Here is a 26,264-nt window from a genome sequence, read left to right as displayed (position 1 = left end):
TATTATATTTAGCAATATTTCATCTTGTTTTTGTCAGGAAACTGAGCACTGATGCAGAACAACATGTGGAGAGAATCAGAGGAGAAGTGAAGAGAGAACAGCAGTAAAACAACACTGAATTGTTCAGTGTGCTTTTGATATCAACAAAATGTGTCAAATTTCTTTATTTTGTATTTGTTTTAGTAGAATTGATGATTATCACTTAGATAACAACCACAGGCCAGGTCTAAATTGCACTTTGGTGACAGTTACACCCAGAAATATTTCAGAAACGTGGACAATTTGTGCTCCATTGTATTCAGTATTGAACAAACTGAGTACCGATGACCACTTAATATTTTTGATATTTTATTTGAGTTGTTCCACCTGATCTGTGTTAACTAGAATAAACATTTAAAAGCTAAAGCTATGATCACATATGTACTTACAGAGCTTTGTTGGAGGCTTTGACCACTGGCAGCAGCCTCAGTAGAGCCTTTTTAAAGGCTCGTGTTCACACTTAGATCATCGATTTCTACTTACATTTCTTTCTGGGAAAAATGGAGATTACTTTGAAAACAGGAACTATTTTCCCCAAAAATCAGCCCTTGATTAGTAAATCACTCCAACATGTTCTCAGTCAGAAGAAGCTGTCTTGTTATGAGGGAGAGAAGAAAAAGATCGAGGCACAGAAACTTGTTGAAAGAGAGATAAAGCAGCTAAAATCAGGTGTAAAAGTAAAACAGAGGATGAGCTGAATAAAGGACACTCAAGGCTGGCTTGGAAAGGAATGAAGTCCATGGTGGGGATGCAGAACAAGGACCAAAGATGAATGTGATGCTGAATCAGCAGAAGACTTGGACTCATATAATTCCAGCTTTGATATCATTGATTTCAATGAAGATCTTTGTGATTGTAGCAAAGGGCCGGTAGCTCTGAGAGTCCCACTGATGAGGTTTCTGTGAAGGTTCGCAGTTATCTAAAGAGCTTAGAAAAAAAGGCATCTGGACTTCTTAAAGTTTCTTGAAGACGTTTCACCTTTCACCTCTCATCCAAGAAGCTTCTTTATTTCAAGGGTCAAATAGTGGAGAGTCCCAGATTAGCCTGTGTACAAACAGACTTCAGCCATATGAGAGTGTGTGTGAGTGAATGAGAGCACACACAGGACACTCTGATCTCTGAATGTGTGTGACGCAGTGAAAAAGAGGATTGTACTGGATATACTGTGACTGACAAACAGAGTTTAAAGAGAAAGGTGTTTGGATTAAAATGGATTATGCTAAAGTGAACGTGCTAATGAAATCTGAACTGACTGAAATGTGAAGTGAAGATAATTCAGATGTAAAAGAGAGAGAGAGGGGGTGATGATAAGGTGAGGCTGAAGATCAGTGAAGGGGATGTAAACACCTGATTGGTTGAGTAGATATCAGATCGACAGTTTAACAGTTTTCCCTGTGGATTATAACTTTAAGAAGATGTGACATTCATCAAGGAATCCTGCTCTCCGGATTATTTCCACGAACACTGAGCTGGAACACATCTACAGTGCTGGAAGTGCCCGTCTCACCACCAACCTCTCTGTGCACATTCACTTTTCAACCCTTTGTGAGACACTAAACGTGTAAATCTGAGTATTTATCTACAGTGGGGCAAAAAAGTATTTAGTCAGCCACCGATTGTGCAAGTTCCCTCACTTAAAATGATGACAGAGGTCAGTAATTTGCACCAGAGGTACACTTCAACTGTGAGAGACAGAATGTGAAAAAAAAATCCATGAATCCACATGGTAGGATTTGTAAAGAATTTATTCGTAAATCAGGGTGGAAAATAAGTATTTAAGTTTATTACTCTGTATCACACATGAGTGCCCGAGGGAGGCGGGGCTGACTGGGGAGACACAGGAAACAGAGAGACAGGGCTGACTCGACATGAAACGATGAAACGTGGGACACGGGAACAGAAACTAAACACAGGCTGAAATGAACACTGAGGGAGGGAGAACTAAGATTACTGAGAGCCTGATAAATAAGAAGAACAAAAAGCAAGAAAAACAAGAGTCAAAGAAAAGCAAAAACACAAAGCATTGGGCCAGGACCCACTGCTGTGACATTTATATGTGATAAAAACATTAAAAACTGCTCAGATGTTGAAATCTTTCTACGTATACTTTAGGTTCAGCTCTCCAGCCTGGCATTTGGTTAAGCATGATTCAAACATTTGATTTTGTTTAACTGGTTTTAATTATAGTTACTTTTTGTGAACATTTGTTGCAGGATTTAAAAATACATCATTTATTTTCAAACTTTTACTTGATTTAGAGCATCATATTTGACCAACGTAAATGTTTTAATTTCATATAAAATAACTGAAACAGTGAACTAAATATCTGAAATCTTTCCTTCCTTAAAAGTCATAATCCTACTTAAGTTATAGTGCAAACGCTTAAGCAACAAATATACTTGATGCTAATTAATTAATATTTCCCTTTGATGTTGCAACTATGCGGTCACTTCTGTCTTTAAACAAAATAATATTTTCCAGTTACAGAAATCATAAAGTCCAAACTAAAGTGCTACTGTTGCTATATGCATTTTATATAAATCATGGATGATGGTCCTGACATGAAGGAAGAGAGAGTTACAGGTTGCATCCTTTGACTTTGTCTCCGTGCCTTTGGGCGATTTTCAGAAGGACAGATGTTTCTGTTCAATTCTTAAATCAATTTTTTCAAACACAAACACTATTTTAAAGCTTCTAGAGAGTAAAATATTCATGATAATTATAATAACAATAATAAAAACAAAAGCTCTCAGATCCATCAAACCAAGCAGCAGAAAGAACAATAACTGAAGAGAAAACTTTAACCTTGTAGACTTCATTATGTTCCAGCTGCTCTACAGACGCTGTGACCTCGAACTTAAGCAGGTCGTAACGTATGTGCAGCTCAATAACTTCATAATCAGACCCTGTGGTATTTAGGCAGCAGAACAACTAAGAATAACAACTACAAATAATGTTTTTAGGTTTCTGTTGTACTGCAAGGTTCTGTACAGGAGAACCAAACCAAGAGCAAATATTACGTCTCATTTACACCTGAGCACGAAGAGCCATCAACATTTAGCAAATTGAATCATCTTTGTTTAGATGCAAGAAGAATCATATAGAAATGAAAAAGTAGAAATAGAAATCCAGAGCAAAGATATCCTCTAATTCAGCGTAGCACATGTGCAGCTGCTGCGATTCACGTAAGCATTCGGCTCGTCGCTGTTGCAGATTTTTCTCTCGCTGTTCTGGCTCACAGCGCTGCAAACACAAAAATAAATATCCCCAAAGGTGTGAAAGGGAGCTAATTAGTAAGAGTATTGTTACTCTCCGCAGGAGTAGTCCAGCAGTAGAAATCAGTCCAATAACAAGGTGTGTAACATCTAGCAGGGTGACAGAAAAACCCAGGGCAACTTCTAAGGACCTCAACGTCTCTCTCACATTGTGTTTTTTAAACATGTTTCCATTTGTGTTACGTTCCCCTGGGGTCTAGGCGGGGAGGGGGAAGTAACAAAAGTGACCGGGTCAGAAAAAGGAATCAAGGAGGCGAAACAGTTAAATAAAACAGTTTTATTGAAGTAATTAAACTAAAAGAGACAGACAAGCCGCTATCACCATAAGAGTAACACAAACAAAACTCAGGCGTTGGTCAGTAATGCAAAATGTCAAAAGGAAAACGCAGCTCACTAGCTGAAAACCACAAAACACAGCTCACCAGCTGGAAACACCGCAAAAACACTCAGCTCACTAGCTGTACCCACACAAATGGCACTCTGGCCCAGAGCTCACCCTGCTCTGGGCTTAAATACCTTTAATTGCTGATGGGAGTCAGCTGTACAGGAGGGAAAGGTGGCACTTCGGGCAGGAAGTAGTGGGACACTCCCACACAGGCATCCTCAGGAGAGAGAGAGGCCCTGCTAGGGCCGTAACACCCCCTCCCATAAATGCAAACCCATGGTTTGTCAAATTTACGATAACACAAAGTGAGTCCATAGCCGTTTCATGAAGAAATTGCAGGGTTTCCACCTACCAAACCCCATAGCACCGGTTAGGCATTACCTGCGGGAGCTGCCAATCCCATCTCAGTGGGTTCACAACATTCCCAGAGAGTGGCCCCAAACCCTCGAAACAGTGTCCCATGGGATAGCCAGGGCTTCGAACTATCACGTGTGGAGAACCCAGCAGGCAGCTAGCAGGCTTCGCTGAAACACAGACATACTTGTTAGCAAGGGGTGCAGATCTGAAGGGTGGTTTTGAACATGAACCGGAGAAAGGGTCAACCAGCGGCAGCTCAGGGTTAGTTGGCCTCGTACACTGATTACGGGGTGCTACCGAGCAATTATGCTCCAGGTTTAGCCTTTCCGTAGGCCTGGCAAGCTTGTCAGTTTGAGAGCCACGACTGACTTTTCTCAAAACAGGCCCCTTTTGTGTTGAGTGGGCTTTCTGTTTGAGTGCCAGTTTGACACAATTGGCAACCACATGGCCAGGCTTGTGACAGAAAAAACACAGTTTGGGCCTAGGTCTTAACACCATAACTGCATTTTCCTTCTTAGCTGGCCCACTTTTACCTGTCCAGGCTGCGCTATAGTGCAGAGGGATATCCTGTCCTACCGCACTTGCTGTATGAGTCAGCTTAAACTCATCTGCCAGGGTGGCAGCTTGCTGTAGAGTTGTAACCCTCTGTTCACTTAAATAAAGGGCCACAGACTTAGGAACAGAGATTTTAAAATCCTCCACCAGCATAAGCTCACGTATGGACCCCACATCATTAACCTGGGTTGCCGCACACCACCTATCAAAGAGCCTCGCCTTCTCCCTGGCGAAGTCAAGACTGTCCCTGTGCCAACTCCAACCCTCTGCCTATAGGCCTCAGGTACCAGTTCATAGGCTTGGAGGACGGCACTTTTGATCTTTCCATAAACCAGGCCGTCCTGCCTAGACAGACCAGAACACGCTTCTTGAGCCTTACCTGTCAACCGACACAGCAACATCACCCCCCACACATCTTGAGGCCACTGCAGTGCAGTTGCCAAGCGTTCGAACACACTGAAAAAGCTGTGAACACTGGATTCACAGAAGTCTGGAACCAGGTGAATGTTATTGCTCACAAACAAGCCTCTAGACACCTGTACACTAGCAGCTGTGTCAACCATTTTGGGGATGGTGAAGAGTTAGCAAAACGCAACCTAATTAAGACAGTTAACAGACCACTACACAACTTACTTTAGCTGACCAACGTACCTTCCGCCACACACACGTTAACAAAACAACTTACCCAGTTCCAAAACCTTGCCCTGTCTATCTTCCGGAGCGTGCTGGGCTCGAGGCAACTTTAAAGGCAGAACTTCAGCGACCGCAGCCCTGAATTGCTTACCCCCAACAGAGAATTAATCCCCACTCAGGATTACTCCTATAACAACAAAGGCAAAATAACAAAAGAGTGCCCGAAGGAGGAACTTAAAAAGCTCAGCTGGGCACTCACCTACCTTAACTGGGAAGTTATTAATCTCTAAAAGGTGCCAAAGCGAGATAATCAAAAACAAAACCAAATCCAACACAGAACTCCCTTTTCAAAGATCCTGGACGAGCCCCCACTTGTTACGTTCCCGCTTTGGGTTAGCTGGGATAAGTGATGGATGGAGGGAATTTTACTTCAGCCACAGAAATCCTGAACAGGAAGGAGGAGCAGAGTTACAGTGGATCACTATCCAGCAGGGAAACAAGGTTTATTTCAATTTCTTGGCCATGAGTGAGATTTACTGAGTGGGCAAATTAGTCCTGTGCTACATCCATAAATAATGAATAAATTAGGAGCTAAAGCTGAAAGGACAGTTTATTTGTACCATCTTCACGTGAACACATTCAAGAACATCACAGATGAAGAAACATTAAAAACTTCCACACTACATAAAGCAAGAAAAATAGTTTTTCTTTCAGGTGGTTTCAGAAAAACAGAAACATCAAACATCTCCAAGACTCTCTTTGAAAGAACTAAAATCCTTTGTTCTCATGGTCCAATCATGAGTGAACTCCCCGATGAAGCCTTGTGTGCTAAAACATGTCAGAGTTTTAAAGGTTAAACATGAGTTTCCAAAACGTTTTGCTGGAGAACAATGAACTATTTGACTGAGTTTCAATCATTTACAGACGAGCAAAACCAGGACAGAGAAAAAAGGACAAAACTGACTCAGTAAAACAACAGAAAAGAAGATCCCATGTAGATCTGTATTATGTAGAAGTTCAGCCCAGCAACCAGTTCAGTTCAACACAAGTTTAAATGATTCTATCTGAACTCTGTGGAGCCTGATCTCAAGCTTTTTGAGTCTGACACAGAAACCAGAGGATCTTTCTGTGTCTTCAGATTCACTGTGATCCAGTGATGGGAGTGATTTCAGCCCTGAGTGATCGCGCTGATGTTTGCACAGAGCAGACAATGAGGTGAATGTTTGGGCACATTGGTAACAGTGAAACAGTTTATTAGTAACGTGGGATCGTTTGTGTTTGGAGTATGAACTGAGATTCCTGAAGCTCTTGTCACACTGGTCACAGCTGTAGTTTCCTTCCATGTGTGCACGTTCATGCCTGTTACAAGTACTTGAATGTGAGAAGCTTCTGTCACAGTGTCTGCACTTGTGTGGTTTCTCTCCTGTGTGGACTCGTTTGTGTGTTTTAAGCTGACCTGCAGTGGTGAAGGATGACCCACACTGATCACAGAGGTGCTTTTTAACCCCACTGTGAATCAGTTCATGTTGTTTTAAATCACTTGATGTGGTGAAGCTTCTCCCACATTCTTTGCAGTATTTCAGTTTGTCTCCAGTGTGTCTACGTTGATGTACTTTTAGGGTCTTTTGCCGACTGAAAGTTTTTCCACAGAGGTCACAATGAAAGTCTTTCCCACCACCACAGTGATGACAGGGTTGAGAACTGGATCCATCTGTGTCGCTCTGCTTCTAAACAAAGACACAAAGACAGTGTAAGTCAGTCCTTCAACATTTGTATCCTGAACGTCGCCTGAAATAAAGAGCATCTCTGCAGACGTCCAACTACATTTGACTGTTTCAGTTAACACACTCAGTTTACTGGGCTGCAATAACTACAATACTACCACCATAATACTACAGTAATACTAAAATCATAACTGAAAGGAAAATCTGAATAATCACTCAGAGCTGCTTTTCCATGCAGTAGAATTGCTAACATGCTAACACAGTTTAATGAGCAGACTTGTTCCAAACAGTCAGGCTAAAATGACAAGATAACAATATAAATACATACCTCACAGTAGCTGCACTTGTAGAGTCTCTTTCTGGTGTGGATCTGTTGGTGTTCTCTCAGGTGATGTGGAGATTTAAAAGTCTTCTCACACAGGTCACATCGATAAGGTCTCTCCTCAGTGTGGGTAAACATGTGTCGTTGTAACTGTGCGTCTGTTGTAAAGTATTTGCCACACTGTTCACAGCAGTACACATCATGTCTGGTGTGAATGCGTAGGTGTGTATTTCGGTACCCTCTCTGGCTGAAAGTTTTTCCACAGATGTCACAGCTGTATGCCTTAATTCCAGAGTGGGTAACTAGATGCTTCTGTAAGTGGCTACTGTGAGTAAAAGCTCTGCCACACTGATCACAGCTGTACGCTTTAACTCCACTGTGGATGAGTTGGTGTGTTTTTAGGGAACCCTTCAAGGAAAAAGACTTTCCACACAAGTCACAGTTCAACGGTCTCTCTCCAGTGTGGATGACCTGATGCTGTTTTAGTGAAGCCCTCACAGTAAAACCCTTCCCACACAAGTCACAGCTGAACGGTCTCTCTCCAGTGTGGATGACCTGATGCCGTTTTAGTGAAGCCCTCACAGTAAAACCCTTCCCACACTCGTCACAGGTGTGTTTTTTCTCTCCCTTTCTTCTGTGAGGTTTGTCGGCCTCCTGAGAGCGCTGACTTCTGGCTCTATGTTGGTCCTGCAGTGACAGAGATACAAACAGAGGCAGTGAGTGAAATGCAGTCGTGGAACAAACTCAACCTTCAAACTCCATTAACAATAGTTTTAAACCTGAAGGTGGAGCGTGGCACCAAACACCTTAAAGGTCTCTTATCCCCACCTGCTGGTAGTTCTAACACATTACATCCAACCTGGTGTTAAAGATAATTCATGACTGTTCAAACACTAAACTCATGCACACACACACACGCACACACACACACACACACACACACACACACACACACACACACACACACACACACACACACACACACTATTTTATAATTTAGATTATTTTGTTGGTTCCTATTACATATTTCTATAATTTGTATAGATTTATACATAATTATTCAGTGATAATAAATCCTATGTTTGTTTATTCTAAAGGAACCCCGTCAGCTTCCACAACAGATGTTGCTCGTCTTCCGTCAAATACTCACATAAAATATTACACAATGAAGTGGATTCAAGATATCCACATAATTTCACTCTTACATCCACAGTGAGGTTTCACAATTGTTCAAATATAAGCAATCAATAATAATAATAATAATATTTCTCTGTCAGCCTTCTCGGTTACGAATCGTCTTCTGCTCCTCTGTCATGCGGCGTCCCACAGGGCTCAATTTTAGGGCCACTGCTCTTTTCACTGTATCTATTGCCTCTGGGTTCTATCCTTAGAAGGCATGGGATCTCATTTCATTGTTATGCCGATGACTGCCAACTTTATTTGACACTAAAACACATGGATGGCATCTCCATAAAACCTCTCTTGACTTGTCTAGATGACATTAAAGCTTGGTTGGCTCTAAACTTTTTAAATTTTAATGAAAAGAAAACAGAGCTGTTGGTGTTTGGACCCAGTGGTCCCTGTGAGTCCTCCCCTGTTGTTTTAGGATCCCTGGAAGTCTATTTTAAATCTGTGGTTACTGACCTTGGTTTTAAGTTGGACAGTGATTTTAAATTGGACAACCAAATCAGAGCAGTGGTGAAGTCCGGTTTTTATCATTTAAGGCGACTGGCAAGAGTAAAATCTTTTCTTTCGAGGCAGCACCTTGAAACAGTGATCCATGCTTTTATTTCTTCCCGCCTGGACTACTGTAACTCACTTTATGTGGGGGTCAGTGAGTCGTTGCTCTCACGTCTGCAGCTGGTTCAAAATGCGGCTGCACGACTCCTAACAGGGACTCAAAAAAGAGAGCATATAACCCCCGTGCTAGCCTCTCTGCACTGGCTGCCTGTGTCTTTTAGAGTTAATTTTAAAATTCTTATGTTTGTTTTTAAATGCCTTCACAGTCTTGCCCCGCCTTACCTCTCTGAGCTTCTTCATCTCCACACACCCTGTCGGTCTCTCAGGTCAGCTGACCAGCTGCTCCTGGAGGTACCGAGATCCAGGAGGAAGCTCAGAGGGGGCGGGGCCTTCTCTATTGTGGCTCCAAAGTTATGGAATGATTTGCCCATGCATGTTAGAGAGGCCCCTTCACTGTCCACTTTTAAATCACGTCTTAAAACCCACTTTTATTCCTTGGCTTTTAACCTCAGTGAGACTTAGTTTCTTTTTTAATTGAAGTAGTTATTTAATGATTTCACTCTTCTTTTATTTGTGTTTTATTTATATCTCATGTAATTTTATTTTACAGTTCCAATGTACAGCACTTTGTGTCAGCTGTGGTTGTTTTAAAGTGCTTTATAAATAAAGTTCATAATGTTGATGATAAATATCAATAACATTGAGGCACATTACACAAATTTCAAAAACAAATCATGTCTTACAATATTTACAACAACTAAAAGCTCTGTAAATCGGCTTTTAAGTGTTCATTGAAGTTTTGAATAATTCTCTAATTTTTTAAGGCAACTTATTCCACTTAAAAGTTGCTCTAAATGTAACAGTTTAACAAAACGTTACTTTTAACTCGAGCATTTACTAAATTGCAGCTTGTTGAAAACTGTGTAATATGATGATGTATTTCATCTGGATACTGCAGCTGAGCAGAATAAATGTGGTGTGTTTAACAGAATTGCTTTCTTTAGAACTACAAGTAAGCCATAGAATATTTTAGCCTGTACAGGAAGCCAAGAACGGTTATTATGCATTTTATCAATATTAGTATAGTATGAACATCTTCACACTAATCTGGACGCCTTATTCTGGACTAACTGAAGTCTGTTAAGATCTTTCTTATTAGCTGCTGACCAAATGATTGAACAATACTCCAGATGAGACATTACTAGTGGATTAATGACATCTTTCATAATGAAGAAGTGATACACAAAGAGCATTTCATAGCCATAGCTATGCCTTGTCGGCAGAGTTATGTGACATTAGTGATGTTTGTACTTTCAGCGTTAACTTGGTTTTAAAGCCTTTAAAATATACGCCGTTCAATAGTCGACCTTCATCTGACAGAGAATGTGATGAATGAATGTGATCTTGTTTACACTCGTAATAACACAAACACTAAATCCTGCTTCTCTGGTGCTGTTGTGTAGCAGTGTGTACACCTGAGACTGTCACCTGTCTGTCTGTCCTGCACTCTCTCTCTGTTTCTTTCTCTCTGATTGTGGAATAAAAGTATGAACATGTGTTTATAAGTTACACTTGTGTTTGAATCCTGCAGCTTATCACACATTTGATTTCCATGTGTGACGACTGCAAGTGTCCAGAGTGAGGACAGACTGAGGGAGCCACTGCTGCACATCATCTGTGAGGCTTTGCACCCCTGATGATCCACCAGGACAAACTCAGCAGTGTGTGAGGAAGAGGAGGAGGAAGAGCCAGCAGCACAGAAATGAAGCCCAACAATCATGTTTTACAGTCCTGTGGTCTCAGCCTCAGATACTCATCAAATCACACAGAGCTCATGTAGAAACAAATGAACTAAATATGTTCTCCTTCATTTCTGTCAAACAAAGCTGTATGAAACGTTTCCAGCTGTTAGTATCATGGTTGCTAGGCAACCTGGGCAGCGCGACGGAGGCTAGACGTCCCATTTCACGAGCCTACGAGCCTCGCACTTCGGCCTTAGCGGTCTTTGAGTACGCGGCCCTTGAGGACTTTAAAGCTGCAGAACCTGAATCGGGATACAGCCATGATGATCTCCAGCCTCGTGCTCGCCAACATTCTCACCTGAGTTAAGAAGACGATCACTGAAATGGTCTCAGCAGGTCCTTTGATGACAGCAATGAAATGCAGTGGTAAGGCTTTTTGGGGATTAAGTTCGTTTTCATGGCAAAGAAGGACGATGCAGTTCATCTGATCACTCCTCATAACATTCTGGAGTGCAGGCAAAATGCTATTATAAAAACTTAAGCAGCAACTTCTCCAGGTTCCAATATTTATGCAATTCTCAAACCTTTTGGCCACGACCAGTGTTGGTCAAGTTACTTGAAAAAAGTAATCAGTAACTAATTACTGATTACTCCCCCCAAAAAGTAATCCCGTTACTTTACTGATTACTTATTTTCAAAAGTAATTAATTACTTAGTTACTTAGTTACTTAGTTACTTTTTAAAAACACGATTTACAACCTGAAGAGGTGATAAAGTGATAGATCTTTCAGCCCAATTCTACTTTTTCTACATAATCCATCATACAAAATGTAATCAAATGGAAAAGTCTCTTTTTTTAACTTGTTTTATCAGTTTTAATCTTTTAACTTTATGCATCAAGCAAAACATTTAATTATATGCAACATTCTCTGACTTGAATAAATTAGTTTAACATTTAAACCTATTTTCTACACATTCCAGCACATAAAATAAAATATTTTTTGTGTTTTCACTCACTCTTTCAAACAGATGCAAGTAAAACACAGCAGAAAATAAATAAAGTCAAAGACTCAGCGGTCCGTTTGCTCTATTTTCACCTGTAAAGCAGGAGCAGGGTAGGCGGAGGGTTACCCTGGTGTAGGTGTGCTGCGGTCAGTTGAAGAATCCGCGCGAGTGTCTCTGTGAGTTTCCCATCACGTCGTAGCTACTCGGTGCTTGCTCGGAAGTTTAGGGGTTTTTTTCGCTGTAAAAATAAGTTTTCTTCCCACGCACGATGGACGCTAATGTTTTTGTCACTTTTTATGGAATCAAACTCAAAGTAAGGTCAGTACTTCCACACTTTAAACGCTGCACGCTCATACTCTCTCCCGCACTCGATATATTATCCATTGTTGATCTGCACACAGCTGCTGTCACCAACGTCGCACTTGCTTACGTCACTGTCATGAGACATTCTCGCAAAAAAAATCACGGTTTTAGTAACGCAGTAACGCAGCGTTCCTACGGGAAAGTAACGGTAATCTAATTACCGATTTTGCAATAGTAATCCCTTACTTTACTCGTTACTTGAAAAAAGTAATCAGATTACAGTGCCCATCTCTGGCCACGACTGTATAACCTCTTCTGAAGTTTAGTGGATATTATACATGGTTATGCTCAGGATGTGTCGGCCAGTTTCCACTGGAAACGCCTTTTGGTTAAACTGTCAGCGAGCAATTTGCATTTGCACTGTTACATTTTTATATAACTTTAATGCACATAAACAACAGCTGCTTGTTTCAGTGAAAATACATTGATGGGTTTTTAATAAAGTTGTGCAGCTGTAAAGTATTTTGTCTGGTGTCAATTCTATCGTCAGCTACATCGTTATGGCAAATGTTCAAATGTATATGGTGATAAATATCTTTGGTCACATGGTCCTGCTCTGTCTGTCACCTTCTGTGTTGAGCTCATTGTTTCCTCTGTAGTGGCTGAGCTGAGTCCAAGTAGCTGAAAATGTTCCTCTGCTGCTCCGTCAGACTCTCCTCCTCCTGCTGATCAGCTGGGACACAAAACAGATCTTTGTTAGGCTCCACACTGCACTGAAGAGTCAAAGTGTCTCATATGTTCATCTGACAAGTAAAAGAACACATTTTTGTTTCCCGAGGTGGGCAACTTGTTGGAAACAAACACAAAAGCTTTGAGCACTGATACCTGCCATTGCTGCCATTGAAAGATGCAACGCCAGCAATGTGGATTGTCAAGACTCAAACCAATCATCAAGCAAAGACAACAGGGATCATTTGTTTCTCTTTATTTAGCATTCACAGCATTTGTAGTTGCCTTCTGTGCAGGGGAAGTCCACGCACACTGTGTGGTACCGCCATCCGCAGAAGGTGCATTCAACCTCTGTAGGAGAAACGAGATTGTCTGAGACTGAAATGATATTCACTAAAGAAGTGGTGATTTGTAAAACTTCACATTTTGATCCGGGACGTACTCTGCATGAAAACAAGCGCTCACTCTTCCTGCTCAACAAATGACAAGGGCGGAGCCTTATACCACGTGATACAGAAGCTGTGCCGTGTGATGCTAAAATTAGCAGGGAAAAAACAACGGAGAGCACGTCAGGGATGACGAGAAAGTGACAGGAGAAAATCCGTCCCGGTCAACCACCCAAACATCAATAACGGGAACCTTATACAGCGCTTCCCTATACACGTCGAACTCCCGCAGGCACAAAGACATCACGGAGGCTATCACTTATCACCTGACCAAAGATATGGCTCCATCAACACTGTGCAAAACGAGGGATTTAGGAAAACGATCAACACCCTAGACAAACGCTACACAGTGCCGTCCCGCAACTATTTTTCTATTGTTGCACTACCTGCTCTGTACACGCAGCGTCGAGCAACGGTGGAGACGGAATTTCAAGCAGGACAACATTTTGCTGCAACAACAAAACGTGAGACATTTGTTGTTTTATGTTTATTTATTGTTATGACAGAATCATGATCTCAATTCTAAGCCAAAAAATGGTGATTCTCATTTTATGCAAAATCGTGCAGCCCTAACATTAACACAAAACTATTGTTTCACCAGAGAAACACACATGAAGAGAGAGAGAGAGAGAGACAATAACAGCTACCAAACAGTCGTCATAATTCGTCACACAATGAGAAAAGGACAAATCAACAAGTAACAATGACTAATTAATATTAAAATCTGTAACATAATGTATTGTTTGGAGTTTAGTCTGATTGGTTCAGGATGAGCTGCCATTATCCAATCACACGTCTGCTTACCTGCATCTTTTCTCGTTTTTCTAACCTGAGCACCTGATGGCTTTGAACTTTTGTTGTCCATCTTCCATTGGTTTGAATTTTGCGCTCCAGTACAAACACAAATCCCCCAACCCGAGGATCAGCACAATTAACCTAACAGACCTACACCTTAGTTCACAGATTCACTTTGTCTAAGGTTGATTTCTGGGATTTCACACAACCCAGGATTCAGATCGTGAATCCATGATGGGCTTGGATTTACATCATTATAAATGAAATGTGCTCTACTTGGAAGCAGCCGGCCCCGCCCCTTTTGACGGGTTGTGTGAGACTTTAAATCATCAAACTGTAAATTATAAATTAAATTGTTATTGATCCTTTACCCCGAGTCCTAAAGTGTAGATTTATTTTCTTACTCTTCTTATATTTATTGTTTGTTTACTTGCACCGCTGTAACTGCAGCCTCGTCGTCTCGTCTCTCTATATGCTGGACTGTCTGTAGCGGAGATGACAATAAAGTTTACTTTGACTTCAGCAGCGCGCAGGCGCACCGAGGGCTCTCGCGCTCACTTTATAGAATTTAGAAAAAACATCGGTGCAGATTATAAGTCTGTATCATAATATCTGTTTGTTGTGTTGTTTTTATTTTGTTTTGCGAGTTGGTTATTAGATGCCGCTCCAGCCAGCCAGAGACTCCCCGCCGCCCCGCCCTCTCCTCCCTGTGCCGCCAGCAGCAGGCGCACCTCGCAAACGGAGGGCGCCCTTACTCCCAGCAAATGGCTGATAGAAAACCGATCGGTGCCTACGAATTTCCCAATATGCGCTGGCATGACGTCGGGGAAGCATGGGTACGACCGATTATTTTATTTTTTTCTTGCCCGTGATGCCCCCCCCCCCCACCACGATGCATTCTATTGGTTTGCACACTTACACACACCCAGCTGTGGTTTCCTGTTTTGCTGGACTCTGGAGAGCCCCGCCTTTAACGCTCTTCTCTCACAGAGAGCAACAGAAAACTTGGAAAAACTCCAGATTGACTGAACTCAGTTCAAAGTTACCTTGACACCTTTAGATGTGAGACGTAGTGATGGTCCGCTTGAAGCTGACGCTCCGGTGCGTGTGTCAGAAAGATCAACGCGCTGCTTCAGAAGCACCGTGTCGAGGCTTGATTCGTTTGGCCAGAGTCACGTGATCAGTGACGTCTGAAGCTTCGTTTAGAACGTACCTCTTTTTTAAATTGAACTTTATTGAAACACAATGAGTATACAACATACAAACAGATGAAGTTTACAAAAGAACAGAACATGAACATACAGAACCAGGAGTAAAAAACATGATGATATGAGTAGGCGAAAAAAATCAACATATTGTAACGTGCAGTGGAGATGAAGCCAGCCGCGGAGGTGTGGAGGTGGATAGCGAATGAGCAACAGCTTCTGACTTTCCAAAAAGTACTCATTTATTTACAATATCAAAAATAAAAGTGTATCTCTACCACACATTACTAAAGAGCACACTAGTCCGCGTACACACGGGAGCATCCATTACAGGAGGAGTGCGAAGAAGAACAAAAAGGGGGTGACACCAGTCGTGAGACAGGAGGCGCCGCCATGTGGTGATACACTGCATTACAATAGCAACTGTTACATAGTCCCCCCCTGGTGAGAAAAAGGCTGTCCTCAGCCGTACACAGCTGAAAAAGCACACACCACACCTAACAGTACCCTATACATAGAGGTTACAGTTAAGATTGGTGCACACACGCAGGGCAAAAGACCATTTAAAAATGAAATTGGTAAAAATAAGACGAATATGTACTGTGGAAAATCAGTTTTCTTAGTTTTTTTCACTTTTTTCTTTTGTTCTTTTTTTTTTCTAAGTAAATGCCAAGAATGAACCTTAACGCACGAAAGAGCCATAAAACTGGATTAAGTAGAGCAAACAGAAACATCTACATATCATGACTCAAAGTAGCAATGCAACAAGACAGCATCAAACAGGTTTAACCAAAACATTTCACTTCAGATCAAGCCTGGTTGTGTGAAAATCATTAGTCCATCTTTTGTTGCTCCAGCCAGACGTAACTCTGGGGCAACGTCTGGGCCTGAGATTGTAATGTCCACCAGCAGCTGGGTGCTGGACAGATCTGGGTGAAACACTCTCTGGAACAGCGCCCACACCAGAAGAAGACTCAATGTCCGGTAAATCAAAGGGGAATGGCTCAGAGTCAATGTCAGTGTCTGCAGGGGGGCCAGGGAGTTCAGACCCTCTGCGGTCTCTCTCTCAGCAGGCAATGAAACAGAATGTTCTTTGGAAGTGAGAGAGTCCCAGGTATGGAACGGTTGCATGTTCACAACATGATAAACACCTGCATCCACACCGGAGTCCACCCAAGTGAGCCTGTAATTAACATCACTGAGTCTCTGAGATACACACAATGGTCCCTGAAACAGTGGTGCAAGTTTAGCAGTAAAGTTAGACTGAGCGTCTGACCTGGGGTGCGTCTTAACTCTCACAAGGTCACCAACACGAAACGTGGCATGTCGATGTCTCAAGTCATAGTAATGTTTTTGTCTGTCATGGCTATAGTCCAAAGCTGCTTTGGCGTGGTCGTGAGCTTCCTGCAGGGAGTCTCAGGGTAAGGCACACCCGGTTCATCAACACCTGCTGTAGAAGGCTGAGTGATAAGGTCAAGCGGGGTGTCTAACTCACGACCATAAAGCATCATGGCAGGAGTCATACCTGTACTGTCATGGGGGGCGGTGCGCAGAGCAAAGCAAATCTGAGGGAGAAACTTGTCCCATGATGTGTGCTTATCACCTACATAAGCGCGGAATGCAGTTTTCAGAGTCCGGTTGACGCGTTCAGTAGCATTTGTCTGAGGGTGATATGCCGTAGTGAGTCTGTGCACCGAGCCTAAGGCAGAAACAACATGTTCAAAAAGCTCACTCACAAAAGGAGACCCTCTGTCAGAAATGAGGTAAGTAAGTAAGTAAAATTTTATTTATATAGCACATTTCTAGATAGAGATCACAAAGTGCTTTACAAGATATAACAGATTAAAAAGACAAAATACAAACAAAGTTAGCAAAAAGCAGTTTTAAAAAGATGTGTTTTTAGCTGTTTTTTAAAAGTAATCAATGAATCAGCAGATCTTAAGTCCTGAGGAAGGGAATTCCACAGTCTGGCGGCCACAGTAGCAAAAGCTCTATCACCCCTAGTTTTCAGTCTCGTACACTGAATGACAAGTAGGCCCTGACTACTCGACCTCAGAGACCTACTAGGGGCATAGGGCTGTAAAAGTTCAATAATATATGGTGGTGCTTGTTGTTGAAGAGCCTTAAAAGTTAAAACCAAAATCTTAAAATGGACTCTAAATTCGACAGGAAGCCAATGTAACTGCATAAGCAACGGTGTTATATGTGAATATTTAGAAGCTTTCGTCAAAAGTCTTGCTGCAGCATTCTGAACGATCTGCAGACGCTCCAAAGAACCTTTGTTTAGACAAGTAAACAGGGAATTGCAATAATCCAGTCGTGAAGAGATAAAAGCATGAATAACAATTTCCAGTTCGGTATAGGATATTATAGAGCTCAATTTAGAAATATTTCTTAAATGATAAAAGCAAGACCGAACAAGAGATTTAACATGACTATCTAACGTAAGAGCAGGATCAAGGATAATCCCTAAGTTCCTGACAGATGGTTTTACAAACGTTGAAAGAGGACCAAGAGCATTTATTATACTGGGTATATGTCTATCTGGGGCACATAAGAGGACTTCGGTTTTATTTTCATTTAGTTGGAGGAAGTTTTCAGCCATCCAGCCTTTAATGGTTTCCAAGCACACATTTAAAAGCCGCAGCTTAGAAGCCTCTTCCGGTTTAAAAGATATATAGAGTTGGATATCGTCTGCATAACAATGGTAACAAATATCCTCAAAAGGGCTCAAAATGTGCTGGAGAGGGAGTAAATAAACTAGAAACAGTAATGGCCCTAGCACAGAGCCTTGTGGCACACCAAAAGACAGGGACGCAGAAGATGATCTATACTTAGAAACTGCCACAGAAGAATATCGTTCAGAGAGATACGAGGAGAACCATTTCAATGCAGTCCCAGAGACACCGACCCAGTGTTTCAGCCTGTTAAGTAAAATATAGTGGTCAACAGTATCAAAGGCCGACGTAAGATCCAACATTAAGAGAACAGAACATTTACCTGCATCGCTTTGTAACAAAATGTCATTAGAAACTCTAAGAAGGGCTGTTTCAGTGGAATGAACTTTACGAAAGCCAGATTGAAATTTGTCGAAAATACTATATTTATCTAAAACTGCTGTAAGCTGCTTAGCCACGATCTTCTCTAGAATCTTAGCAATTAACGGAATTTTTGAGATCGGTCTATAATTGCTAGTGAGAGATGGGTCCAGCATAGGCTTTTTTAACAAGGGATGTATAACAGCAGTTTTAAAATAGGCAGGGACTATGCCCGAGGCCAAGGAGGTATTAATTATAGTAAGAATACAGGGAGCAGTAGAGTAAAAGACATTTTTGAATAATGATGCAGGTAAAAAATCAAGAGAGCAAGAGGATAATTTTGTTGCACTAACTATTTTTCCCAGCTCTGGTAGTGAAACAGGTGAAAAACCTTCTAAAACAACAGGCCGAGCTGGCGTGGGAACAGACAGCGCAGACGCTGAAAAAGACAGGTTTTTCCTTATGTTGCTAATTTTTTCTAAAAAGAAAGCAAGAAAAGTTTCACAATCTTACACAGAAGAAATAATAGCAGCAGGTGGAGCAGGAGTAATAATATTAGTAATAGTATCAAATAAAACTTTAGGATTACCTCTGCTCTTTGAAACCAACTGAGAAAAGTAAGCAGCCCTCGCAACTCTAATAGCATTGTCAAAGGAGGCTAAAAGATCCTTTAAATAAAGGAGATGAACATTTAAGTGGGTTTTCCTCCATAACCGCTCAGCTTTACGACAATTACGTTTTATAAGACGAATGTTGTCATTTAACCAGGGTACAGACTTGGAAACAGGCACAGGTCTCATTTTAATCGGACAGATTTCATCTAAGATCGAAAGACAATGATATTTGAATAGATCTATAGAAAAATCAACATCGTTTTGTGGGGATAATGTTAAATTAAAAACATCAGAGAACTTCTGTGCTGTGGAGGAGTCTAAAGTGCGGGAAATAACTGTCCGATGAACAGGAGACATAGGCTCATAAAAAGACATATTAAAAAAGACACAATAATGGTCAGAAATAAAAATGTCCTTAGAATAAATATAATCAATATTCAGACCCAAAGAAAAAACAAGGTCCAGTGTATGGCCTTTGTTATGTGTGGGGCCAGATACATGTTGGATAAAATGAAAAGAGTCCATGATGCTGGTAAAACCCCTAGCAAAGAGGTCGGACTCATCATCAACATGTATATTAAAATCCCCCACAAGAAGCAATTTAGACAACCTCATAGTAGAGGACAGAAAATCACTAAACTCGGCTAAAAACGAGCTGTTTGGGCCAGGAGGGCGATAAACCAACGCACAGTAAAAAGGATCCTTCTTTCCGATTTTGATGAGCTGCAGTTCAAAAGACAGAAAGTGTCCAACTTTCACTGAACGGCAGTTAAAACGGCTCCGAAATGCCACCGCGAGGCCTCCTCCATGACCAGATCCTCGAGGCTGGCTAATGACAGAGAAGCCATATGGGCACATTTCAATAGTAGCCGAATAATCCGACCCCCGTTGCCAGGTCTCAGTCAAAAACAGGAAGTCCAGATTTTTAGAAACAATAAAATCGTTAAGCACAAACGATTTATTCGTCAAAGATCGGGCATTAAAGAGCGCCATAGACAGCGGGGTGAAAACATTGTTGTTGGAAGAAGCTCGAGTTTCTCGAATTAAAGGGCGTAAATTCTCGGGCTCAGAGCCTTCACGTTCATATATTCCACTCACCGAGGGGATGAAAAGCCAGTCGACAGGAGAGTCTGGATGAACCCTTCTGAGATAACACGGCCTCGGAGAGCCGGGCCCCCTATATCCAAGTAGGGCCTTGGGAGACAGATTCCTCTCCATATAGCTGTCATGGTAAGTGGGTGCCTAGCAAAAATGTCAGTGACGAATTTACCAGCTGCTACCTGAGATGTAGCTTCTTTGACAGCACTGGCTTCAACCCATTTAGTCAAATAGTCAACAAACACAATCAAATAAGCATTACCAGTGGGGGTGCGGGGAAGTGGCCCAACAAAATCCACACCCACATACTGCCAGGGTTTCTGGGGGACAATGGGAACCATAAGACCGGCTGCTTTTTTCTGACTTGGCTTGGTGAGTTGGCACACTGAGCATGAAATCACATAGCGTTTCACATCAGCTGCCATTTTGGGCCAGAAAAACCTAAAACGCAGTCTAGCCAATGACTTAGAAACACCCAAGTGACCTGCTGTGGGGTGGTCATGGTAATAGTCCAGCAAGGTGCCTCTCATGGAAGTAGGGGCAAACAGCTTCAGCTCTTTCAAAGGGTGCAAAGCACATGTGGACTTGGGTTCTCTGTGATACAAAAGAGAGTCATACACAACATACTGTAACAAGGTGGCATTGTCCGAGCTGTTCAGAGAGTCTGCTTCAATGTCTCTGAGGAGTGGACCTGTGACATGATCGTCTAACTGCAGCTGTCTGAATTGTGAACGGTCAGCCAGAATGACGGGGGGCAGAGTACGAATGTCCAGGCTGCCCATAACAGCATGATCTGGTAAAAGATCAGTCGGCCTGTCACAGGTCAGAGGCAAAGGGTGGCGTGACAGTGCGTCGGGAACTTTGTTCTGTGCACCAGGTTTGTGCACTATTGTGAAATCAAAGTCCTGCAAACGAAGTGACCAGCGGGCGAGTCGGCCCGTTGGGTTTTGACGAGGGCGGAAGTGTTCCAGAGCCCATATCACAGCGAGTCACTCATTCTCTGAAGTGCAGTAGGGGAGTTCAGCTTTGTGAAGGGAGCGACTAGCAAAAGCCACAACGTACTCACGACCCTTGTCATCCTTTTGCATCAACACTGCCCCAAGACCAATGTCACATGCATCGGCGTGAATGGAAAAGGGACGGTTGAAGTCTGGAAATGACAGGATCGGGGCTGATGTGACATGATCCTTCAAAGTGTCCATGGCCCTTCGACAGCTGTCGTCCCAGTGGAAAGCATTGTCCTTTCTGGTGATGGCGTGAAGAGGTTCGGCATGGCGGGCATAATTCTGAATGAAGCGTCGATAATAGCCAGTCAAGCCAAGGAACTGACGGACGTGTTTCACTGAGGTTGGGGTATCAAACTCCTTAACTGCCTTTACTTTGTCCGGATCGGGCTTAACACCTGATGATGTGATGCGGTACCCGAGAAAGGTGAATTCATCGAGGCAGAATTGGCACTTTTTGAGCTTCAATGACAAGCCAGCAGCCTGGAGTCTGCCCAGCACCTCCTCAAGATCCACTAAGTGCTGTTCAAAGGTAGGTGAGGCGATAACAATGTCATCCAGGTAGACTGCGCACGTTTTGTAAATGAGGCCAGCAAGCACACAGTTCATGAGTCTCTGAAAAGTTGCAGGTGCGTTGCAGAGCCCAAAGGGCAGCACCCGAAACTGGAAGAGACCGCAGTGAGAGATGAAGGCAGTTTTAGGCTTCCAGTCCTCTGCTACAGCAACCTGCCAATAGCCTCGCGCTAAGTCCAATGTCGAGACAAACTTTCCTCTTGCCAGAAAGTCCAAAGACTCATCTACACGAGGCAGGGGATAAGAGTCTTTTCGGGTAACTTGGTTGAGCCCTCGAAAGTCCACACAAAACCTTGGTTCCATGGCCGCTCTATTTACAATGACTACAGGAGCTGCCCAAGGGCTTGTGGAAGGTTCAAAGATGTTGTCCTTCAACATTTGTTGCACTTGTTCTTCAATCACACGTTTCTTAGCAGGTGACGTGCGATAGGGTGGGAGATTGACAGGTGTTGCATTGCCAGTCTCTATGGCGTGCTCAGTGAGAGCCGTTCGACCAAGTTGACCATCAAACAAGGAGCTAAACTTGCTGAGCAGATTTAGTAAAGCATCCTTGTTGTTCTCTGAGAGACTTGCTTCAGACAGTTTGGCTGTTAAGTCGGAGCAAACCAAGTCCAAAGACATCAGTGTTCCAGGTGAATGTGAGTAATCATTTTGAAGGTCCTCTTCATTGTCTGCGAGTGGGCAGGGGATGTCCTCAATGTAGACTCGTCTAGTGGGAATGTGAATAGAAACAGAAGCTCTTGCCATAAAATCCATTCCCAGAATGAAAGGAGAGGACAAATCTGGTATTATGGCAAAACGCTGGTAAAAGTTCTTGTTCATGAATCCAATATTGAGCCAAATAACACCAACAGGGATACAGGGAGCATTATTGGCGAGGTTAACTGCAGGACCATTCCACTCACTTGTGTTTCTAGGGTAAGAGTCATTTACTTGAATGAGATCTGTTCGTACAGCCGAGAGGGAAGCACCCGTGTCGAGGGTAGCATCCACAGATGAAGCATTGAAGTTCACTTTCGTTCTTAGTGGGGTATTCCAGTGGACTTGTGAAAAATTGTCTTCCAAGTGTCCAAGACTGTGTCCACCCTGTAGTGAATCGGGCGTGTGAGGCTCCGTTAGTAATTGGGGGAAGGTTGGCCTCTGTGAAATGTCCTCCCCCCCCCCTGTAGTTTCCCGACTGCCTGTATTGTGGCTGGGATGTGGTGCTGCTTAATTCCACCTTTTCATGGCCAGGGTCAGAGGGGCCAGGTGCTGGCAATGGCTGGACTGGGCCATGCCTAGTGGTGTTCGAGGCTCGTTGTGGGTGTTACAGTTTGGGCAGGTGCGTGTAGTGAACCCTGGCTGAGAGCATTTGAAGCAGTAAGGTTCAGGCTTATAGTTGTCTTTGCTACATAAAGCAGGCTGTGGTCTTTGTGGTCCAAGCACTGAGTGAAGCTCATGAGCACGTAGCAGCAGGTCCATTACAGAAGTGACATTAGCGCCATACAGGGCAACTCTGTATTTTTCGAGAGCATGTTTACTAATTAGGTCAATTCTGTCTTTTTCAGGTGGGGGGCTCTTCAGTTTGTCAAACTCACTCAACATGTGGGCGACAAACGTTGGGAGCTCGTCCTGAGCCTGAACACGATCCAAAATTCCTCTCAGGATGCGTTCTTGGTTGTCGGAGGGCAGAAAAACTGTCTTAAACAGTTGACAGAATTGAGCCCATGATGTGATGTGGGAGCTCAGTGCCTTGAACCATTTCCCGGGCTCTTTTGCAAGAAAGTGTGGCAGTTCGTTTAGCAATTGCCCATCAGTTAGGTTCAATGAGGCTTTGTATGTGCCAACTGCATTTAACCAGTCCTCAGGTTGCACTTTTCCGTCCCCAGCATACACAGGAGGCTCCAGCTTTGCGTGATGTAAAGCTGCCGCAATCACTCTGGAAGTGCTGCTGAGTTCAAGTGAGTGAGATGGGAGGAAAGGATTTGTAGGTTGAAATGGGTTGCTGGGCAGGAACGGATTGGTACTGTTGGTGGGTTCAGTTTTGTCCATCACATGAACATGAGGTGTCGATGTGGCCATTGGGAAAACAGGAGACTGTGGGACTGCAGGAGGGGGAGAGTTCCCCGTTGTGAGTTGGTCCCACTGCCTTAGTAAACTCTGCTGTATGTTCAGTGAGTCACGTAAACAATCACTAAGCTTATTCACCTCAGTTCTTAACTCCACCACTTGTTGGCTAAGGCTAGGAGTCACATTTTCAACTATCTGGCACATAGGTAACGAGGTAAGTTCCATGTCTGAGTCAGAGTCGTCTGGGCAGTGTGCCATTGCGATTTCAAAAAAATTAAGCCGCTCCAAGGCACAGCGCAGTTATTGATATAGCAGTAAAAGAGTCACTTAGGTCAGACTAGAAAGACAAAACTGCAAAAATGCGTTCAAGATTAAATTTAGAAAAAACACATATAAAATTTCGCCCAACAACTGAAATTAGACTGGAGTGATCAGAACCATGTTATTACAATAGCATATCTGCAACACTAGAGCTCAATGCAAGATTAGTTTTAAGTCGTTTCGTTATACTGAGCCGAAGACCAGCACCAACGGTTGTAGTCGGCCAAGCTATCACTTACATGTGCTACAGTCAGTCTCAGCAGAGGGAAAGGGGAATGAAAAGCCAGCAGAAATGTTCATGTCCAGGCTCTCCACAGAAGAATTAATCCTTAGAAGACGAAACCAACAACAAATAACAAATCCACGGAGTCCATTCGCGTCGCGGAGTCAGCTTCTCTCTTTTTCTTTCTCCCAAGCGGAGCAGCGGCACACCACGGTATCCAGAAATTAGTCGGGTCCCACCTGAGCTGAGGCTGCGGCCATGGCTGGAGAAAACGTCCGAGCGTCCGCAAAACTGGGGGGATTTCCGAGACAGTTCACGTGCTAGAAGAGAAGAATCCTCGGCGGGATGCAAAAATTGTCTGAAGTCCAAGGGGAAAAAGTTCGGGCACCAGTTGTAACGTGCAGTGGAGATGAAGCCAGCCGCAGAGGTGTGCAGGTGGATAGCGAATGAGAAACAGCTTCTGACTTTCCAAAAAGTACTCATTTATTTACAATATCAAAAATAAAAGTGCTACCTCTACCACACATTACTAAAGAGCACACTAGTCCGCGTACACACGGGAGCATCCATTACAGGAGGAGTGCGAAGAAGAACAAAAAGGGGGTGACACCAGTCGTGAGACAGGAGGCGCCGCCATGTGGTGATACACTGCATTACAATAGCAACTGTTACAATATAAATATTGTTCTGAGAGGCTTTTTGTTGGTTGAGTCTGAAATTGATTGTATTTATAATTTATATCCTTATAAAAAGGCAGAAATATGGTGTTTTATTAATAAACTTACATTTATGGATATAAAATAGCTAAAAGTATTAACAATTTTTTTATAAAAAAAACATTTATCATTCTTCCTGGGGAACTTAAAGAAAAAGAATAAAACATTTTCCCATCGTAAAGAAAACTCCCTTAAAATATGGACAATAACAAAACTGCTAAATTCTTCCAGAATCTCTGTGTAGAGGAACCAAAAGAGATGTGCCACAGTTTCTGGATGATCCCCACAGAAAGTTCAATTAGTATTTATGTCTCTTTTAAATGTTACCATATAGTGACTGGCTGGGTCACATTTATGAAGAATTTTATATGAGATTTCCTTCACCTTGTTCACAATTAGATATTTATGGGATCATCCAGACTGTCTTCCAGGTGATATCTGGAACATGTCGGTTCCAGTAAGATATTCTATATATGGGAGAGACATGATATCTTCTTGGAATAAACTACGTATTCTCTTATTGCTGTTACCAAGTTCCTGTGAAAAGCAGATTTTTCCCACTGCTGACTCAGCTGGATCAGGGAGAGTGACTGAGGCAGATATTGAGCTGTCAGTGTTTTTATATAACATTAAAGTCCCTGAGGGTATGGCACCAAGCACCATTGAGAATTCCCCAACAGTGTTTGACAAGTTTGACGAGCATCTTGACTTTTGGTCTTTGGATGTTAACAGTCCTGGATATGTGACTTCTTGTTTAACAGAAATGTTACAGAGAGCATTTGCAGTGCAGCCTTTAATTGCTAGTAATTCACATTTTTTTAGATTTCGACATAAAGCAGATGCCTCAGAGAAATCACTAATAACACTAAGGGCTGGACGGATTTGATTTGCATTCTTCAAGAAGAGTGTGGTGTCATCAGCTAGCTGGCTGATGATGAGCTCCTTATCAGCTGTGCTGATTCCTTGTATAACAGGTCAAATCTCGGGATGGAGTCTTAATCGTTTTAATTGAGCTATTGCCATTCGTGTACAAGGTTTTGATAGCTTTACAGAAAAATGCCAAATTTTTCCAAAGAGTGGAAAATAAATTGATGTTCAATTGTATCAAAAGCCTTTTAAAAATCCAGGAAGAGAATGAAGCTATAGTCAGATACCAAATCAGAGTAATCAAGTAGATCTAAAACCAGTCTCATGTTCTTAGAAAGGTGTCTGTTTCTCATAAAGCCTGATTGTGTCTCATCGATAATTGTGTCCAAGAACTCTTTCATTCTGTTAGCAAGTACTAAAGCCATAATCTCATAGTCATCATTAGGGATGGGTATCGTTTAGGTTTTATCCGATACCGGTGCCAAATCGGTACTTTTGAAACGGTG

The 26,264-nt window shown here is 42.5% G+C and overlaps 1 protein-coding gene across 6 annotated transcripts in view; it reads right to left on the bottom strand.

The window, feature by feature from the left end:
• The window catches only part of LOC309702303 (stonustoxin subunit alpha-like), a 54,398-nt gene that overhangs the window by 11,929 nt on the left and 16,205 nt on the right, over positions 1-26,264 (bottom strand). Inside the window, exons 1-5 of one of the 6 annotated variants that reach the window (XM_082526927.1) lie at positions 13,252-13,772; positions 13,095-13,160; positions 12,708-12,813; positions 7,297-7,977; positions 5,837-6,971 (exon numbers count right to left, since the gene is read on the bottom strand). The exons of 1 other annotated variant lie outside the window; for it this stretch is intronic. In XM_082526927.1, coding sequence (XP_082383053.1) covers positions 6,279-6,971; positions 7,297-7,977; positions 12,708-12,725 — 1,392 coding nt within the window. In that variant the 5' untranslated portion in view covers positions 12,726-12,813; positions 13,095-13,160; positions 13,252-13,772 and the 3' untranslated portion in view covers positions 5,837-6,278. Of the gene's footprint in view, positions 1-5,836; positions 6,972-7,296; positions 7,978-12,707; positions 12,814-13,094; positions 13,161-13,251; positions 13,773-15,096; positions 15,258-24,191; positions 25,006-26,264 lie in introns of those variants that run through there. 4 more of the 6 variants (XM_082526926.1, XM_082526929.1, XM_082526925.1 and 1 more) reach the window with 4 other exon arrangements.

Source organism: Aulonocara stuartgranti (genome assembly GCF_965226115.1).
Source record: "Aulonocara stuartgranti genome assembly, chromosome: 3".
Lineage (NCBI taxonomy): Eukaryota > Metazoa > Chordata > Actinopteri > Cichliformes > Cichlidae > Aulonocara > Aulonocara stuartgranti.
Note: the sequence above shows the minus strand (reverse complement) of the source record. Positions and strands in the feature narration are given on the sequence as shown.